This window comes from Poeciliopsis prolifica, unplaced genomic scaffold (genome assembly GCF_027474105.1).
Source record: "Poeciliopsis prolifica strain line A6 unplaced genomic scaffold, Auburn_PproV2 SCAFFOLD063, whole genome shotgun sequence".
In the NCBI taxonomy this organism is placed as follows: Eukaryota; Metazoa; Chordata; class Actinopteri; order Cyprinodontiformes; family Poeciliidae; genus Poeciliopsis; species Poeciliopsis prolifica.
Genome location: NW_026562438.1, coordinates 1,220,990 through 1,240,486, shown reverse-complemented (window position 1 = coordinate 1,240,486; position 19,497 = coordinate 1,220,990). Strand labels below are relative to the sequence as shown.

The following is a 19,497-nucleotide window of genomic DNA, read 5'->3' as shown; positions in this document are numbered from 1 at the left end:
AAGAACAGAGAGAATTAAAATTTCTGGCAGTAAATTTTCCACAACAAGTTTTTATAAGACAATATTTCATCGATTTAATCTCAATTATCACACCTGTAGCTCTTAATTTGCTCTGTTTATGCTCAAAAGAGATTTATATAAACTTTAACAGCTTTACTATTAACTTGAGTTGATCTCACGAGCCTTCAAAGAAAATTAATCCTTTATTTTGAAATTACATCTTTTATTTTGTCGTTAAAAGTACCGGAAGCGCTTCTTTACGCTCTAAAGGACTTCCTGTCATTCGCTGCGGCGTGATGTCCTTCATTTCAGTGTGAAATGAAATGTTTTTATCGGGTTCTGGATTCACAGTAGTGTTCGGTTCGGACTGGTTGTTCTGGGTCATCTGAGCAGGTTTGTAGCTTTAGACGACGGAAGAGTCGGAGTAAAAGCTAACAGGTTAGCTAACCTGTTAGCTAACAGCCGTTAGCTTAACCAGACTCCATGAAGAGAAATGTGTTTTACCTGATAAAATGCTCCAGAGGAGACTTTAGAAAATAACTTACATTCTGTAGGTGTTTCTTCATAATTCGGGATGTTTGAACAGATTTTGAACTATTGAGACATGAGGCAGTGAATCCAAGCAGGAATAATCTGATGACTGGTTCTGGACCGGCCTTGAAATGAGCTTTGGGGAAATCTGAAATGATAATATGGGTCAGATTTATTCTATTCTAAATATTTCTGGAGGGAGACTTAGGGATTGTCAGGACATTATGAATAAAGGATCATTTCAGGAGCGGAGATGATTTAATCCTGTGTGGTTTGGATCTGATCCGGTTCTGAGTTTGATGGTTTTGGTTCCAGGAATGTCTTCCCTCTGGAGCCTCAGACCGGCGCTGGAGCTGCTGGTTCACGGTGAGTTTCCTCCTGCAGGCTGAAGATGAAAATGTTTTTCTGCTTTGGACAGAAACTGAAACAATATCTACAGAGAAATGCTGGAATTCTTCTGGGTAAAACATGAGCAGCTCTCTGTGTCTGCAGCGACCCGGGTCTCCTCTTCCTGGACCGGGCCGCTCCTCTCCAGAACCATGGCTACTCTCAACCAGATGCACCGCCAGGGGAAGCCCAAGGTTCCCCCTAAAACTCTGGGCGCCACATTCGGCCGGCCACAGCTCAAAGCCGTCGTCCTGAAGACGATGATCCGGAAGCCCAAGAAGCCCAACTCAGCCAACAGGAAGTGCGCCCGCGTGCGGCTGTCCAACGGGAAGGAGGCGGTGGTGTTCATCCCCGGGGAGGGACACAACCTGCAGGAGCACAACGTGGTTCTGGTGCAGGGGGGCAGAAAACAGGACCTGCCCGGAGTCAAACTCACTGTGGTTCGAGGAAAATATGACTGTGCTCACGTGGTGAAGAAGAAGCAGTAGATGAGGCCCACAATGCTGCCGGATTCATGTTTGATAATCAATGATCAATAAAAACTGTTTGGTTCCACACTTGAGTTGATTTTGCCTGAAACTGAACAAGACTCAATCTGCTATTAATAATGAAAGAAGTTTGTCAGCTAGAAGGTTTCAGACTTAATTAGCTCTCACCTTTATGGATTTGACTACATAGAAACACACACATATATATAAACATATGTATATATATATATATGTTTGTATGTATCACAATGTTTTTCATATTACATGTGAAATGTATAGATTCATTTGTACTGATTTGGTTTGATTAATGTTCTGAGTATTCTTTCAGAAAAGGATCTTTGAGACTTTACACTCCAGTTAATTAACTGATTACTAAACTAGCTGACAATTATTTCAATAATTGGTTCATAATTATTGAAGTAATTATTTATGGATGTGAATGTGAAGAGCAGCCAGTTCATCCAACAGGCTGAATACAGTCTAAATATGATCGGCATGAGTTCATTTTACTGCCAGTGTTGATTTGTTTAGAGGTGTAAACATCTGTATCTGCAAACACATCAAAGACAAACAGAATTTACTTTGACTAGACAGAGGTCAGAACTGACTTATATTTCAGAAATACCACAGCAACAATATTCAATGTCACTTTTATTCATATTGAACTTTATAACAGAAATGCTCCAAAATGCAAATAAAATAAAAATAATGTTGAAGTCATAGCATAAAACTCACCTCAAGCAAAAGCTAGTGAATTTCTGAAACTGATCCATATTCTGAGCAGATCTGACATGAAGAGGAAAGAGGAGAACAACAAACACACAACTCCTGCTTTTTAACTTCTTTTAACGCCATTAGTTTTATTCTGTAACCTGGTTGCTCTGTATTGCAGATTTCTGCCAAGGTCACTGTTGAAAATGAGATCCAGATGTTAGTGGGGTTTATCTGGTTAAATAAAGGAAATTCCTTGAAAAAATAACTTTCTTCAGTATTAACAGTATGAAACAGTTCCTGAGTCTGCAGGCAATGACAGACTAAATGTGTCTTTAAAGTGTTTCATTCATTTAAATATTTGTCTCAAAAACAAATATATATCTCCTCTTAGGTAAATCATCACACTACCATACAAAACATAAGTAAAAATGTTCTTACTTTGTTATTTGGAATAAAAAATAAAATTTACATTAACTTCTAAAAGGAAATTAATTTTACTGTTAATACCGCTTCGTTTGTTGTTGTAGTACCGCCCTCCTGCCGGTGGTGGCAGCATTGAGCCCGTGAGCTCCAGTTTCTACGTTTTTACTTGCAGTTGTTTCGGTTCTGGTTTCATTCTTGTCTGCTGTCGTTTATAGAAAACCTCCAACATGAAGCCCCGGATCTCTGAAACTCGTTAACTGACGGTTTACGTCTTTAAACGAAACAAACTGGACCTTCAACTGTCGGAGCCTCTCGAACTGTTCCTGTTAGCTCCATGCTAGCTGCTCGGGCCGGTGAGCACCGGATTTCTGACGGTAAAAGAGGCAGTTGTGGATATTTTTCGGCTACAGTTACTTTACATTCTGCTGCTGTGGTTTGCTTCTGATTTTGCGCTGAGGCTTAATGAAGATAAATCAGCTTTTATTAGCTAATTAGCTGGCGGCGTAATAGTGATAGCTGTTAATGCTCTCTGATTGGCTGAAATGATCTCCATTGTGTTCTCTGATTGGCTGAAGCTCTGTTTGTTGCCAGATGGTTTAAATAATGGTTAATGTGGTTCATTTATCTCAATAAAAATCTCAATAAACCACAAAGTAGAGTCAGTATGTTGCCTTTAACAGCTGGAATATTTTATATTGTGATGATTAGTATTGTTTATTTATTAGATGTTGTTGCTGTAAAGCACCTTTTCATTTGAGTGCTTTAAAATCACATGTTTGAGATCAAGCTGTGATTTCTGTTTCTTTATCCTTCAGAGAAATGTGTGTTTTTCCAGAGGCCTAGATGAGAGAAGATGATGAATGAAGTGAAGGTGGAAGAGGAGGAAGGAGGAGACGAAGGTCAGAGCTGCATTCACCCCAAACATCACTAACAGCAGCACATCTGGGGCATTCTTAGTAGTTTCTACCCTTATTATATTTTGTAGACACTAAGTCAGGAGAAAAGAGCTGAACTGGAATAACTGCAGGTGGATGGAACAGGAGGATCTGATAGGAGGAGAGACAGGTGGGATCTGCTCTGACGTGGCTCCTGATTGGTGGAGCTGCTCAGGTTCCAGCCTGAGAGAGAGAGGAAGAGTAGAGCTGCAGGAAGAAAAGAAGGCGGCCATTTTCAACTAATACATTGATAACGGCATAAAGTGAAAGTTCAAGACAATAACCTTTAATTAAACAGAAACATTAAACTGGAAGACATTTTAAACATACAAAATAAAAGGCAGAAACCGGAAATAAAACAGAAATAAAAACCAAACAACTGAAACCATCAGTGAAACAGATTAAAGGTGAAAACAACATTTTCTTTCAAGAATAAGGAGCTGAGATGTTAGTTTTACAATTTGTTCGATCAGAACGTTTTAGAAAGATGAATGATAGAAATGGGAAAGTCTGCAAAGAACCAGATCAGAATCTGGTCCGGTTCTGTTTAGATATGATCAGAACTTCTGATCTGGAGCGTGAAAGTTCTGATCGGGTTTTGGTCCTGATCGCATTCTGATGGTGTTCCAATTGGGTTCTGGTTCCTTCAGGCCCGCAGATGCCTCCTGACCATCAAAGTTTCTGCTCTACTCCAGAACCGGCCTCGGACCAACCCAAACCCAAACGGCGCCACTGCTGCTCGCTGTGCGGCCGGGAGTTCGCCGGCCCGGCCCGTTTGGCCGACCACGTTGCCACCCACTACGGCTACAAGCCGCACAGCTGCTCTGTCTGCGGGAAGCGCTTCACCAAGAAGGTGAACGTGTTGGTGCACCAGCGCGTCCACACTGGGGAGAAACCGTACTCCTGCCCCGACTGCGGCGTCAGCTACGCCCAGCGCGGCTGCCTGCGCCGCCACCTCCTCATCCACTCCCCGGAGAAACCCTTCAGCTGCTCCTTGTGTGGGCGTGGCTTCGTCCAGCGCCGCTACCTGGTCCAGCATGAGCGCACCCACACGGGGGAGAAACCGTTCTCCTGCTCGCTGTGCCCCAAACGCTTCGCCTCCCGCAGCGGCCTGTCCGACCACCTGAAGACCCACCAGGAGCAGAAGCAGCATTCCTGCTCGCTCTGCGGGAAAAGCTTCTCCTCCGCGTCGTCGTTCCGGGATCATGTGAGGAACCACACGGGACGCAAACTCCACCCCTGCTCACTGTGTGGGAGGAGCTTCAACCGGCCGAGTCTCCTGAAGAAACACCTGCAGAAACACCTGCAGAAACATGCGGATGGAACCCTGGAGAAGGTCAGAGGTCAATTAGTGGAAATGAATTAGTGGAAGCTAATGGTAAAGTGTGAACCATTCTGCTAATGCATCATACCAATATGTAGCTATTGAAAACCAATGCTGTACGGCTAACATAAATATTAATTTTCTATGCATTTTATCAACATGCTGTTTAGTGTATCTAAATTATGTGCAACGTCAAATCTGTCATTGCACCGACCTGCTGAGTTTTGCTAACTCTGCTGCTAACTAGCCACCGTAGCGCTTCAGTCAGAAAGCATGAGGAGAGTTTAGACTGTTCACTGTGGACGTACTGCAATGCATTCTGGGTAGAGAATGACATCATTCACTTTATCAGTGAAGAATTTGGGAAGAGGAACTAGAGTTCATCTGTAATCATACTTCAAAATAAGAGCATGCGTGAATATAAACTACTGCTCTGAATTCCTAAGTGCTACTAACCAAGACCTGACACAGATGTCAAACTTTATTGAAATGAAAGTTTTCCTCATAGCCCAGGAAATCAGCTCCTTCAAATTTATCTAGGAAAACTGAGTGAGAGAAGCTAAATGTGCTAAAGTTAGCAAGCGTGCTAAAGCGCTAAGCTAAAACTTCTCTGATCCTGCAGGAAGAAGCTGCCCTCCATTGCTTCCTCTGTCAGGAGCATTTCTCCTCCGTCAAAGAGGCGAAGGATCACGAGCGGCGGTACCACGCCGCGACCCGGTTCTCCTGCGACGTCTGCAGCCGCTCGTTCACTCGCTCGTCCCGGCTGAAAGACCACCTGCGCTCCCACACGGGGGAGCGGCCGTTCCAGTGCGACGTCTGCAAGACGCGCTTCACTGTGCTGAGAGCGCTGAGGAAGCACCAGGAGATCCACAGCCGGCCGAACCACCGGCCCGACACCGTACCGTCTGGCGGTCCGGATCCGCCAGAACCGGTGAGGAGGGAGAAACTGCAGGGTTTGAACGTTAAACTCCAGCTGATTTAAAGGGCAATATTATGTGTTTTCTATTTTATAGCACAATCAGGTCTGTTACCTTCAGTTGTTATGAAAATGTTGACTTTATTAAATATGACAAAAAAAGTTATTCCTGATTTACCACCTTGAAATTGGTCCTCTGTCTCTTTAAACTCCTGCTTTTCCTTAGGCTCCGCCTCCAGGAAGTCATCCCAACATGGTTCCTCTATTAACACAAAGTTGCTCTGAGCAGCAGCTGCTTGCTAATTGCTGCTGGCTAGTCTGAAGGAACTGAGTGGGGAGGAGCTAAGCCTTGGAGGCGCATGGACCAGAACAGTTCCTATGGGTTTGGATCTGAACTCCCTGCTGGTTCTGGTTCAAACCTGTTACCTTCTGTTGGTTCCAGATCCCAGACAAGCCTCTGGACAGAACCAGCGCCGCCCTGCAGGTGGAGAGCCGCAGCAACGAGTCACTGCCTTCACTGACTGGTGAGAAAATCACAACTTTGGCTTCAGGGAGCGTTTGGGTCCAGAAGTCTGTCGGTTGTGTTGGGTTTGTGACTCTTTTACTTGTGTTTTTGGTTCTACAGAACCGATCCCTGCCAGGACAGAGCCAGAGAAGAACCTGGAGGCCCAGGAAGTCTCAGAAAACCAGCGACCGGAACCGCCGGGCCCAGAGACCCCGACCACCTGCAGGAGTCTGGCGGTGAGGAAGAAGAGAAACCACAGCTGCTGCATCTGCTCCAAGAGCTTCCTGAAGCCCTGCCTGCTACGGGAACACATGAGGGTCCATATCAGGGAGGGCCGGCTGCCGGACCCGGCCGACAAGGTGACCAGAACCATCAGAACTGTACGGGTTCACAGTTTCTGTCTGATCCACGTTTCAGTGGTTCAGCTTTGACCTCCAGATGGTTTGATGGAAGAACAATGAGCCAAAACATCAATAGTTTAACCTACATTTTTCAGATTAAAATTTTTCAAGTTTTACAAATTCTATTGTTTTCAAATCACGTTTTACATATTTTGTTTGGGGGGGGGTCGGTGGGGGGCAGAAAGGCACATTCCTATTTGTCAACCTTGGGAGCTGCGTTCCCATTGGTCAGTGTGGAGCAAAGCCAGTGTCTAAAACAATCAGAAAAACTACAAACTGCGTAAATGTGATGTTTAGTATTGGACCAGATTTCTCTCCGTACTGATCTGGACAGCAGCTGCTTTGGGTTCCATGTTGCTGACCGACCCGGGTTCTGTTCCAGGTGTTCTGGCTCCACATGCGGACCGGCGGCCAGAAGAAGAAAACTGTGATGATGATGAGGAAGGAGGATGAAGGTGTGGAGGAAGAGGTGAGGAACCAGTTAACTCACCAGTCTCCAACTGGTTTAAGGTTCTGGTTGAGCCTGAAACTTCTCCTCATGTTTCCCTCCAGTGCCGACCCGGTGACCTCTCTACCTCTGACCCCGTCCTCGTGCCTGGCGCCGGGCAGCCTGCCGGTAACCATGGCGACCAGGGTGGGAACCAGCGGGAGGAAGAGGATGTCAGCGGTTTGATCAACTCTGATGGAGAGGAAGAGCGCTGGGAACCGGAGCGCCGCGGTACGACCACGGTTCTGACCCGGTTCCAACCCGGTTCCGACCCGGTTCACATGGTTCTTCCTGAGGTCCAGATTTCCCAGTAGACTGGTAAAGCAGGCTGGGTCGGTTCTGATCCGGTCCGTTTGTTCATTAGTTCTGAGGTTACTTCCTCGTAGCAAGAGGCTACTTCCTCGTAGCAAGAGGCTACTTCCTCGTAGCAGGAGGCTACTTCCTTGTAGCAGGAGGCTACTTCCTTGTAGCAGGAGGCTACTTCCTTGTAGCAGGAGACTACTTCCTCGTAGCAAAAGGCTACTTCCTTGTAGCAGGAGGCTACTTCCTTGTAGCAGGAGACTACTTCCTCATAGCACGAGGCTACTTCCTCGTAGCAGGAGGCTACTTCCTTGTAGCAAGAGGCTACTTCCTTGTAGCAGGAGGCTACTTCCTTGTAGCAGGAGAGTACTTCCTCATAGCAAGAGGCTACTTCCTCGTAGCAGGAGGCTACTTCCTCGTAGCAAGAGGCTACTTCCTTGTAGCAGGAGGCTACTTCCTTGTAGCAGGAGTCTACTTCCTCATAGCAAGAGGCTACTTCCTCGTAGCAGGAGGCTACTTCCTTGTAGCAGGGGGCTACTTCCTTGTAGCAGGAGGCTACTTCCTTGTAGCAGGAGGCTACTTCCTTGTAGCAGGAGGCTACTTCCTTGTAGCAGGAGTCTACTTCCTCATAGCAAGAGGCTACTTCCTCGTAGCAGCTTCCTTGTAGCAGGGGGCTACTTCCTTGTAGCAGGAGGCTACTTCCTCGTAGCAGGAGGCTACTTCCTTGTAGCAAGAGGCTACTTCCTTGTAGCAGGAGGCTACTTCCTTGTAGCAGGAGAGTACTTCCTCATAGCAAGAGGCTACTTCCTCGTAGCAGGAGGCTACTTCCTTGTAGCAGGAGGCTACTTCCTTGTAGCAGGAGTCTACTTCCTCATAGCAAGAGGCTACTTCCTCGTAGCAGGAGGCTACTTCCTTGTAGCAGGAGACTACTTCCTCGTACCAAAAGGCTACTTCCTTGTAGCAGGAGGCTACTTCCTTGTAGCAGGAGACTACTTCCTCATAGCACGAGGCTACTTCCTCGTAGCAGGAGGCTACTTCCTTGTAGCAAGAGGCTACTTCCTCGTAGCAGGAGAGTACTTCCTCATAGCAAGAGGCTACTTCCTCGTAGCAGGAGGCTACTTCCTCGTAGCAAGAGGCTACTTCCTCGTAGCAGGAGGCTACTTCCTTGTAGCAGGAGTCTACTTCCTCATAGCAAGAGGCTACTTCCTCGTAGCAGGAGGCTACTTCCTCGTAGAAAGAGGCTACTTCTTCGTAGCAGGAGGCTACTTCCTCGTAACAGGAGGCTACTTCCTCGTAGAAAGAGGCTACTTCCTCGTAGCAGGAGGCTACTTCCTTGTAGCAGGAGACTACTTCCTCATAGCAAAAAGCTACTTCCTCGTAGCAGGAGGCTACTTCCTTGTAGCAGGAGACTACTTCCTCGTAGCAAGAGGCTACTTCCTTGTAGTAGGAAACTATTTCCTTGTAGCAGGAGACTACTTCCTCATAGCAAGAGGCTACTTCCTCGTAGCAGGAGGCTACTTCCTCATAGCAAGAGGCTACTTCCTCGTAGCAGGAGGCTACTTCCTTGTAGCAGGAGTCTACTTCCTCATAGCAAGAGGCTACTTCCTCGTAGCAGGAGGCTACTTCCTCGTAGCAGGAGGCTACTTCCTTGTAGCAGGAGGCTACTTCCTCATAGCAAGAGGCTACTTCCTCGTAGCAGGAGGCTACTTCCTCGTAGAAAGAGGCTACTTCCTCGTAGCAGGAGGCTACTTCCTCGTAGAAAGAGGCTACTTCCTTGTAGCAGGAGGCTACTTCCTCGTAGCAGGAGGCTACTCATCTGAAGCTGCCAGTTCGATTGATGGAGCAGCACTGATAGCTGAGGAGGAAATCAGTTAGCATTAGCTTAGGAGGAGCTAGTGACTAGCATGGCTACTTCATCTGATGGCTGTTAGCCGTGATAGCCTAGCATTAGCTGTGGGTAAGCTACTGTTAGCCTTCTATAGGATAATTTTAGTACTGAGATGCTATTGTTTAGGAATGAATTGACTCAGGACCGGATCAGAACATTATCAGAGGTCAGAGGTCACTGAAGTCTTTCTGAAATGCGTCAACAGAGCTTCCATATGGCAGCGTGTCAAACCCGGCAGCTCCTAACCGACCCTTTGTGTTTCCAGCAGGTCCAAAGATCAGCTCCGACCCGGCAGCAGACGGCCGCTCCACGGGAAAATCCAAGAGCTGCTGCCCGGTGTGCGGCCGCGACTGCTTCAAGGCCTCTGCGCTGCAGAAGCACCTGCGCATACACTCCGGCGAGCGGCCCTTCCAGTGCCCCACCTGCAGGAAGAGTTTCGTGCAGCACGTCCACATGACGGAGCACCAGCGCATCCACACCGGCGAGAAGCCCTTCACCTGCGCCGTCTGCAGCAAGAGCTTCACCTTCTCCAGCGCCCTGCGCCGCCACCAGCGCGTCCACACCGACGCCCGGCCCTTCCGCTGCGCCCTCTGCCCCAAGACCTTCAAGCAGCTGTGCGTTCTGAAGAACCACCAGCTGACGCACTCGGGCGTCCGCTACCAATGCCCGCTGTGCAGCAAGAGCTTCAGCCGCGCGCTGGAGCTCACCTACCACATCGACGTGCACTCTGACGCGCAACCCTACTACTGCAGCGTCTGCAAGAAGAACCTGAGCGGCGCCCGCATCTTCAGGAAGCACATGAGGAAGCACGAATCCGACAAGCCAAAGCTCGACCCGGCGGCGGCACAGTCCACCAAAACCCAATGAGGTCACCTCGACAGATTCACTGCTAAACTTCCTACAGGAGCTCAGAAGGGCCAAACAAAGCAGAGACTCCGGTCTGATGGGTCGATGCCTTGCTCAAGGGCACGGTGAGAGACCGGCCAAGACGAAATAGTCAGATTCTCCACAATAAAAATTTGATCCAAATGAAAGTTTCTGATGAAGAGTTTGAATCTCATTGATCCAGAGGTCAGAGGTCATTTAATTACCAATAACTTCCAGATTGGGGTGTAAAAGTTCTTCCCTGCTGGTTCCACCAGGCTGGTTCTGTTGTACTGAGGCGTCCACCAGGTGGCGCCGTGCTAGATTCTCTTATTATTACCATTTCCAGTTTCCTGAAGGTGGGAACTTCTCTCCCAGTTCAACCCAAATCTGGTTTCCAGTCTGATTTGCTTTGATTGGGTTGTGAGGTGTGAACACTAACCGACCTCTGACCTCTGGTCCTCCAAACCTCGGTCTGGGTTCGGTTGAAGTGAACTCTGATTCGGTTTGAATCTGAACGCCAAGCGGATCAGAGAGCGCTCCAAAAGCAGGAAGTGGACTACAGCACAGGGCATTCTGGGTAAGTACAGCCAAAGCTAACATGCTAGCCTAGCGCTTCTGGTCTTCAGTCAAAGACTAAAGAGAAATCTTGACGCCTCCATCTTGTTTCCATCGGGTGAAGCAGGAAGTTGCTCTCAGTGTCTACAGAGGTTTTTGTGTCGTTTCCTTCAGTGGTTCTTTATGCAGCGCCCCCATAGGCCAGGAGGGGAACAGGTTGTAGTTCTGATTCCAATAGAACTGGACCAACAGGAGGGGAAGATGTCCTAAATTATTATTAATTGTCTCAAAATGATGTCAGATGGTGGCTGATTTCAGATCTGGTCACGTTTGCTTGGATCTCATTATTCTCCATATTTAACCTCCTGGCAGAAAAGCAGCTAAAGTCTCTGAAACGTTTAGTTTCTCTCCAAGCTTCACTAGTTTCTGTTCTTTCCAGACTGGAAACTCATTTTAAGTCCTAATGTGATGAATATGAGGAAGGAAGGACTGCAATGGAAACCAGGCTGAACTCAGATCCACTGACAGGAACTGATGGGGGCAGAAGCTGGTCGGGATCTCCTCCAGCAGGGGGCGCCAGCAGACATTCTCAGTAACTCTGTGGTTCGGGTTCCAGAAGAGGTCAGAACCTCCGGATGGGAGCTGAAGCTCGGCTCTGATCCAATCAGAGAGTCGATAAGGAAACCAGAATCTACCTCCTGAGAGACAAACCCGCAGCTCCGCCAGGTGGGCGGGGTTAACGCGGTAAGCCCCGCCCCCCGCAGGATAAAAGCCAGTTCCTGGTTCTGCTCCTCCAGAGAGCTCTCCTGCCCCAGCATGTTTCCCCCGCTGATGCTCAGCCTGCCCCGCAGCCCGGAGGCCAACACCACGGCGGCCTTGGACTGGACCCAGGTGAGTTCGGGACATGTCTCTGATTCTGCTCTAAAAGCTGCCAAATTATCTGGAAAAGCAGCAAAACCCTCATTATTTCATCTGGAGAAAGGAAGTTTTTCCATTTAATTATTGGAACATCAAATTTAAACTTTTGAAACTTCAGTAAAAAAAAAAAAAGTGGACTTCTTTCATTGGTATAGAAACTATAAACATGTAATGAAGTGTTTCTGGTTCTTTATTTCTTTCCGTTTATTTTAGTTTTAACGCTGTGGGTCATTATTCCCTCCGCACAGACTGACAGGCTCTGGGTCCAGGGAGCCGAACCGGTTCCGCCGCAGCAGATTCTCCTCATTGATCCCTCAATAGTTCACTTTCCTGTTGGATCCAGTAATTGGGATTAACAGCAGTAATCTGGATTATTAAACCTCAGATTTTCACCAAGTTATTCCTTCATTTAGAAATGTTCTGGAATATTTTACCCAAAAACAAAAATCCTAAAATGAGCAAAGACTAAATTTAATAGCAGGTTTATGTATTTCATTTGCTAACTGCATATTTAGTGTAAAAGTGAACACCATGCTTTGTAAATATTTCACTTTAGTTATTAAGATAAATATAGTTTAATTATCGAATTAAATATGTAACTAAAGTTTATCTTAATAAAGTTTTTTAGCTCGATTTAAATATTTTGATTGATAAATTTTCCTTTATGTTCAACTTAATATTTGAGTGAGACGAACGCTTTGGGAGGTAAAGAGAAGATCCGTATCAGCATCGGTTCTGATGGGTTCTGGTCGGTTCTGCTGGGTTCTGGTCGGTTCTGCTGGGTTCTGGTCGGTTCTGCAGGGTTCTGGTCGGTTCTGCTGGGTTCTGGTCGGTTCTGATGGGTTCTGGTCGGTTCTGCTGGGTTCTGGTCGGTTCTGCAGGGTTCTGCTGGGTTCTGGTCGGTTCTGCTGGGTTCTGGTCGGTTCTGCTGGGTTCTGGTCGGTTCTGCTGGGTTCTGGTCGGTTCTGCAGGGTTCTGAACGTGCTGTTTTCCCCTGCAGGTGTACGAAGCGGTCCGGTGGATCCAGCTCATCATGGCGTCGTTCAGGTCGGTTCCTCGGATTAAATGACATTTATTTGTTTCTGCAGTGAAAACATTTCAGGAAGGAACAGATTTTAGGCTAATTTTAGCTGTTCTGGACGTCTTGGTCCGGTTCTGGTTCTGCCGGTTCTGGTTCTGGACGTCAAGGTGACGTTTCCATGGCGATGCAGAGGTAGATGAGAAGCAAAGGTCTTTAAAAGATTTTGAAATAAAAGTTACATTTGTTTTTATATTTCATATATTTTATTGAAAGTTTATAGTAAATTTCTTTAAAAAGGACAAAATGTGTAAATGACAGACAGACAGACAAAGTTCCTGTTTGTGCAGAGCTACGATAGTTTCATTTAATTTAGCTAAACTTATGTTAGTTTGTAATTTACCTGAGAAAATATTTGAAAGGATGTTGAGATTTTTGCTCATTTCTTTCATTTCAGCTTCGCTTGCAGTAGTTTCTCCTTGATTTGTGTTTCATCCTGGTTCAGAAACATTCAATGTGTTTTAATATCACTTTTAAACATTTTCTCTGAATATTTGCAGCATTGTTGGCTCTGGCTCCATCATCTCCCTGATTATTCCCAGACTCAGCCAGACGCCCGAGGTCAGTGCCTTCGAGGTCGTCCGGCTGACCTTTGACCTGAGGGGTCAGAGGTCCGGTGTCTGACTGCCGCTGTCCTGTTTGCAGCTGCAGCCTCTGTTCCAGCTGAGCGTGGCCGACCTGCTGCTCGCCGCCTGCTGGCTGGTCGGCGCCGTCCTCTACTCTCAGCGCTGCGACCGCCTGAGCCTGCTCTGCTACAACCTGCACACCGTGGAGCAGGTAACGGCCGCGCCGCCGCTCCGGGGAGTCTGGCGGGATTTCTGGGGAACTTTGAGGGATTTCTATGAGTTTTATCGGGAAGTGGCTCCTTTTTCCTCCTCAAAGCCTTCACTGTTAGAAAATCTCAGCTTCCTCAAACAGAAACCGCAGCCTGGACCCGTCAGAAGCAGCTGCAGGCTGAGCTGCTGGTTCCCACTGAAACATTTCAGTGGATTCAACTCAAAAATCCTGTTTGGTTTCAATGAAAGATGACTATTATGATAATGATTAAGATAAAAAAAACAAACGATATTACTTATTTTTTAGGTAACTGAACCACAAACATGAATATTGAAAAACATTTCCATATGAAACAGGATCCTGAAGATAAAAATAAAAAGTGTGATTTTTTTTCACTGAACTAAGATGAAATTTATTGAACAAACTAAATTTGTTCAAACTGTAAAAATAACACAGATTTATTATTTATCATCAGTAACTGAAAATTATCCTACAGTAGATCAAAACTGATCATTTATAACAAAATATGTTATAAATGGTACGACAGATTCTCATCCCTAAGTTGAACAACAGCAAATGATGCAAATCGGAGAGTAGTAGGAGAAAGTAGCAGAATGAGAAAAGATCAGTTCAGCCAGGTGTAAAAATAAAGTTTAAAGTGAATAAAATTGATTCAGGTTAAGTTTGTGAGAATTTAGAGGCTGGAGAACATTTTGTTTTTCTGAGATTAAAGCATAAACATTTTGTTTTTAGCTTTAGAAAGTTCCTCTGAAAGTAGAGTTTAGTGTTTTCTGTTTTCAGGTTTATTTTTGACACCAGGAGCTGAACTGGAAGCTGCTGTCTGGGGTTTTCCCCCAGCAGCTTTGAGTTTTACATTTGGCAGATAAATCCTGTGGGGTCAACAGTCAGCCACAGAGGTCAATCACATAACATGAAATATGATATAGATCACATGCCATAAAAAACACATCAACCCCTCATATCAAAATAAAGTGTCGTCACTTGGTTGATGCAGAGGCTGGCCTCACCAGTTGGGGGCGGTAATGTTCCTTCACTTGCATTACAACGAAAAATTCTTAGGTCACTGCGCATGCGTAAACAGGCGCTAAGTGCCGCAAAGCTAGCTCGATAAGGAGTTTTCTCCCATTTCTAACCCTTAAACTTAAAACGTGAATAAAAGTAAATACTGCAGCCGGAAGAAGACAAAAGTGGATGATTTTTAATATATAAATACAGTTGAGTCCATTTTATTTGTTGGCTTGTTCCTCCATTTTGTCCTGAGTCGTTGCTCGGTGGTGAAACCGGGTCGGATTCCAGTCCGGGCCCGGCGGTTCCTCTTTCGCTCCGGTATTTGGCGGTTTGGGTTTGGATGTGAAACCCAGAGCTCTTTCAAAGCCATGACGTCATTTTCACTTTACGTGACGCATTCCAAGTTAGAAAGTAAGCAGGACAACAGAACCTAAACTGGACCTCGAGGACGGGAAGCAGGCGGGATCAGCAGGTTCCGGCCCGTTTGGCTCAAACAACCAGAACCTGTCCTGAACTGGTCACTGAGGAGGAAATGGAGCAGCAGGACCAGGACGCAGAAACACGCCTGACCTACATCTATTGTCCGCCGCTGCTGGTTTAACTCGTTACTGTCGGAACCAGACGGACCGTTTTGTTCTGTTTCAGATTCTGTACATGGCCTCCTTCTTCTTCACGCTGAACTACGTGTGGAACCTTTACACGCTGACCAGAGAGAAGTTCAACAGCTGCTTCAGCGGCTACTCCATACAGGTAGCCATATTGAATGGTAGCCATGTTGAATAGTAGCCATGTTGAATAGTAGCCATGTTGAATAGTAGCCATGTTGAATAGTAGCCATGTTTGAACGGTAGCCATGTTGAACAGTAGCCATGTTGAATAGTAGCCATGTTTGAACGGTAGCCATGTGAACAGTAGCCATGTTGAACGGTAGCCATGTTGAACGGTAGCCATGTTGAACAGTAGCCATGTTGAACAGTAGCCATGTTGAACAGTAGCCATGTTGAATAGTAGCCATGTTTGAACGGTAGCCATGTTGAACGGTAGCCATGTTGAACAGTAGCCATGTTGAACAGTAGCCATGTTGAACAGTAGCCATGTTGAATAGTAGCCATGTTGAACGGTAGCCATGTTGAACGGTAGCCATGTTGAACAGTAGCCATGTTGAACAGTAGCCATGTTGAACAGTAGCCATGTTGAATAGTAGCCATGTTTGAACGGTAGCCATGTTGAACAGTAGCCATGTTGAACAGTAGCCATGTTGAATAGTAGCCATGTTGAACGGTAGCCATGTTGAATAGTAGCCATGTTGAACGGTAGCCATGTTGAATAGTAGCCATGTTGAACAGTAGCCATGTTGAACAGTAGCCATGTTGAACAGTAGCCATGTTGAATAGTAGCCATGTTTGAACGGTAGCCATGTTGAACAGTAGCCATGTTGAACAGTAGCCATGTTGAATAGTAGCCATGTTGAACGGTAGCCATGTTGAACAGTAGCCATGTTGAACGGTAGCCATGTTGAACGGTAGCCATGTTGAATAGTAGCCATGTTTGAACGGTAGCCATGTTGAATAGTAGCCATGTTGAACGGTAGCCATGTTGAATATAGCTCCACAGAGCCATATTAAAGATCCATTAAGCAGCAGAAGCTTTAATCAGATTCAACATAACTTTTATTTTATCGTTTTTGTCTTCTTCTGTTTGAAGTGACATTAAAGCTATCTGCTTTCTATGGAAGGCCATTTCTGCCAAAAGACAAAAATAAGAGCCAAACAGGAAGTCATAATTTGAAGTTTTAAAGTTGTAACTATGAGACACTGGATAATCTCATAACAGTTTAACATGCTTTATCTAAACATTATGTTAGCTTTGCTCTGTCAACTCATTCATGTTGACATAGAGTAGCTTTATGTAAAGTTGTCTTTCTATTTCTTAAATAATATTGAAAGGTTGTAAATGTTAGCTTGGTTTAGCCTTTAGGAAGAGGAAATCTAAAGCTAAAATGTTCATAAAAGTATTATTATTATTAAAGAAGCAAACAGTCTTTAAAATGTTTATGTCCATATTTTGCCATAAAACCAGGTGAGCGTTAAACATCTGTTGGTTCCTGGATGAGGTTCTGATTCTTGGCATCTTTTCTTTCCTCAGTTTTCCAACACCATGTCGCTGAAAGCGAAATGATTGCCGTGTTGTCAAGGTGAGTGCAGGCTGCAACCAGCAGCAGGTGAACCTGGACCGTTCTCCCCCCGCTGACCCGTTTCTCCCGTTTCAGTCTGGTTCCGGCGCTGCTCATGGTCCCGGTCTTCGTACAAGGAACGTCAGCCACTGCCAGGTCAACTTTAGTGAGCCGTACAGGTGAGGACTCGTCTGAGACAGGTTAGCGCGGCGGCGCTGTCCGGAGCTGATGCTGTGTCTGTGTTGCAGGTGTCTGCTGATGCACACCGGAGCGCTGTTCCTGCAGCCGGGCGGCAGCAGCTCAGCCGCAGCTGCAGCTTCCTGCACACCTACCAGATCGGAGTCTTCCTCAGCAGCTTCCTCCTCACCCTGCTGGGCATCACGGTGAGCTGAGGGGTAGAGGGGTAAAGCCCTGGCTGTATGTAGAGGGGTAAAGCCCTGGGTGTAGGTAGAGGGGTAAAGCCCTGGGTGTATGTAGAGGGGTAAAACCCCGGGTATGTAGAGGGGTAAAACCCCGGGTGTATGTAGAGGGGTAAAACCCCGGTGTATGTAGAGGGGTAAAACCCTGGGTGTTTGTAGAGGGGTAAAGCCCTGGGTGTATGTAGAGGGGTAAAGCCCTGGGTGTATGTAGAAGGGTAAAGCCCTGGGTGTATGTAGAGGGGTAAAGCCCTGGGTGTATGTAGAGGGGTAAAGCCCTGGGTGTATGTAGAGGGGTAAAGCCCTGGGTGTATGTAGAGGGGTAAAGCCCTGGGTGTATGTAGAGGGGTAAAACCCCGGGTGTATGTAGAGGGGTAAAACCCCGGGTGTATGTAGAGGGGTAAAACCCCGGGTGTATGTAGAGGGGTAAAACCCCGGGTGTATGTAGAGGGGTAAAACCCCGGGTGTATGTAGAGGGGTAAAACCCCGGGTGTATGTAGAGGGGTAAAGCCCTGTGTGTAGGTAGAGGGGTAAAGCCCTGGGTGTCAAGGCTTCATTTACCCTGACCTCTGACCCGGTTCCTGACCCGTCCACTCAGGTCTTATGATGCAGTTTCGTTGTGGTTCTGTACGATGAGGTTCTGTGGTTCTGGTTCCAGGTTCTGGTGGTCAAGGCGCGGTGCGTTTACCGGCGGGCGGTGACGTCCAGCGGTTACCTCGGCAATGAGCAGCGAGCCTTGTTCCGGGTGATGGACGTGCGGATGCTGCTGTACCCACTAGTGTTCGTGTTCTGCTGGGGTCCAGGTGTGTTCCGGTTCTGATCCGTGACACCCGCCGCTCAGCGGGGCGACGGTGTCTCGTTTACCCTGTGCGTTCTGTTTCAGCCGTGGCGTTGGCGTTCCTGCGGGTGGCGAAGCCGTCGACGGGTCACGGTGTGGCGGGCGTCTGCCTCTACATATCTGAGGTCAGCGCTGCACTCGGCGCCGATCGGGTTGCTCCGGGCCGATACCTGGAGCTCCAACTGATCAGGCTTCACGTTTTAATCAAGAGATGTTTTGGTGATTTTTAAAGGGCCAGTGTCAGATTTTCCATCATGTCACATTTATTGTTCATAAATATAACAGAAATGTACCGTTAGTTCTCTGATCTCCATGGCGACCATTCAGCTGTTGAAACACCTGGGTAGACCTAGCCCCGCCTCCCCACTCTGCTCCTTCAGACTAGCCAGCAACAATTAGCAAACAACTGCTGAGCTTGTTATAGGAGCTGCTGCTCAAAGCAGTGCTGGTAAAAACATTAAAGGGTTAAAGAGAGCCATATTGGGACGACTTCCTGGAGGCGGAGCTTCTTAAAGAGACAGAGGCACAATTTCAAGGTGCTAAGTCAGGAAGTAAATTTTCCTTAAAGTCATATTTAATAGAATTTCTTTTACAACTGCAAAGTGTAAATGAATTGTTGGTAAAATCCAGATGTTTGGTTGAGGAAGTTTTATTTTGTGAGAGAAGTTTAAAAAAACAACAACAAGAAACACCTACACTGTAAATAATGATTGGAACAGAAAACTGAAAGTTTTCAGCTGGACCTTCTTAAAGGGACAGAGATCCAGTTTCAAGAAGTAATTTTTATAGCACCTGAAGGTAACATAGTCAGAAAGTGAAAACACCTGATGCTGCCTCTTTCAGGTCACTTTGTGTTGTTTTTGTTCCTGTTTCTGTTCTTAAAGTGACAGTGTGTATTTTCTAGGCCTTCACTTCGGCCTCTCAGGGTTTCCTCAACTGCCTGGTGTACGGCTGGACGCGCCTACACCTCCGCCGCGCTGGCCTGTCCTTCTTCTCCAGAGACCTGGACACGCAGACGCCGCTGCTGCGCTCCCAGCAGACCAGGAACTATCTCACCTGAGGGGGTCAGGGGTGAGCGGCTCAGCAGCGGGTGGGGGTGGGGGCTTTTCTGCTGCTTTCTGCCACAAAGACTCGAGGCGTTAACTTTCGCTTTCCACCGGAGGAAAAACTCCGCGGCTGCATCTTCCACCTCTGGTCCTGAACCACCGAGGCGAGAAAAGAGGAAGAGAGAAGGGGGTTGAGAAAGGTCGCTCAGTCGGAGCGCTGTCAGCGACCTCTGACCTCAGGAAGTGAAATCATCAGTTTGGACTGACATGCTTTTATTTTGAAGTTTTTCAGCTTATAAAATTGCTTCAGTGACCAGAAATTACCTGAAAGGTTTTTACAAACTGGTTTAATTTAGATTTTTAGTTGTTTCATTTATTTTGTGGATTTTCTTTCTGAAAGTTGGCAGAATAAATAAAACTGACTATTAAGTTTTTAAAAATTAACACGAGAAAAGAAATGTGAACTGGAAAACATTGAATTATTCGAAATTTTAAAATCCC

At 46.5% G+C, this 19,497-nt stretch overlaps 3 protein-coding genes across 10 annotated transcripts; all 3 read left to right on the top strand.

Annotated features, from left to right (window-relative positions):
• The first annotated feature begins 248 nt into the window (after positions 1-248).
• Positions 249-1,473, top strand: LOC129351026 (28S ribosomal protein S12, mitochondrial-like). The gene is made up of 3 exons (XM_055019789.1): positions 249-393; positions 847-897; positions 1,024-1,473. The coding sequence occupies exons 2-3, from the start codon at positions 849-851 to the stop codon at positions 1,404-1,406; spliced, it is 432 nt and encodes a 143-aa protein (XP_054875764.1). The 5' UTR covers positions 249-393; positions 847-848; the 3' UTR covers positions 1,407-1,473.
• A 1,203-nt stretch (positions 1,474-2,676) lies between these two features.
• LOC129351029 (zinc finger protein ZFP2-like) lies at positions 2,677-10,324 on the top strand. 8 transcript variants are annotated; one of them, XM_055019802.1, is made up of 10 exons: positions 2,677-2,917; positions 3,379-3,442; positions 3,529-3,608; positions 4,174-4,814; positions 5,425-5,733; positions 6,161-6,242; positions 6,344-6,582; positions 7,007-7,093; positions 7,177-7,342; positions 9,565-10,324. In XM_055019802.1, exons 3-10 carry the CDS (start codon positions 3,575-3,577, stop codon positions 10,164-10,166), a joined length of 2,160 nt encoding a protein of 719 aa, XP_054875777.1. In that variant the 5' UTR covers positions 2,677-2,917; positions 3,379-3,442; positions 3,529-3,574; the 3' UTR covers positions 10,167-10,324. The 8 variants fall into 8 exon arrangements, with proteins under 8 accessions (XP_054875777.1, XP_054875776.1, XP_054875771.1 ...); XM_055019801.1 differs by having other exon boundaries at positions 3,529-3,885; positions 4,129-4,814; XM_055019796.1 differs by lacking the exon at positions 3,529-3,608 and having other exon boundaries at positions 2,677-2,896; positions 3,359-3,442; positions 4,129-4,814.
• A 704-nt stretch (positions 10,325-11,028) lies between these two features.
• LOC129351030 (transmembrane protein 116-like) lies at positions 11,029-19,010 on the top strand. The gene is given in 14 exon segments (XM_055019803.1): positions 11,029-11,612; positions 12,640-12,686; positions 13,218-13,278; positions 13,363-13,494; positions 15,169-15,273; positions 16,669-16,693; positions 16,696-16,717; positions 16,793-16,830; positions 16,833-16,875; positions 16,945-16,985; positions 16,988-17,079; positions 17,771-17,915; positions 17,996-18,075; positions 18,855-19,010. Coding segments are annotated over 14 exon segments (1,062 nt in total). The 5' UTR covers positions 11,029-11,537.
• Positions 19,011-19,497: the final 487 nt, after the last annotated feature.

Bases quoted from the DNA above. Each gene is read 5' to 3' on its own strand.
- LOC129351029 (XM_055019796.1), top strand. From the start codon at position 3,397: ATGATGAATGAAGTGAAGGTGGAAGAGGAGGAAGGAGGAGACGAAG. The intron at 6,583-7,006 runs GTGACCAGAACC...GTTCTGTTCCAG, and splicing joins TGCCGGACCCGGCCGACAAG to GTGTTCTGGCTCCACATGCG. The intron at 7,343-9,564 runs GTACGACCACGG...TTGTGTTTCCAG, and splicing joins CTGGGAACCGGAGCGCCGCG to CAGGTCCAAAGATCAGCTCC.
- LOC129351026 (XM_055019789.1), top strand. From the start codon at position 849: ATGTCTTCCCTCTGGAGCCTCAGACCGGCGCTGGAGCTGCTGGTTCAC. The intron at 898-1,023 runs GTGAGTTTCCTC...CTGTGTCTGCAG, and splicing joins GCTGGAGCTGCTGGTTCACG to CGACCCGGGTCTCCTCTTCC.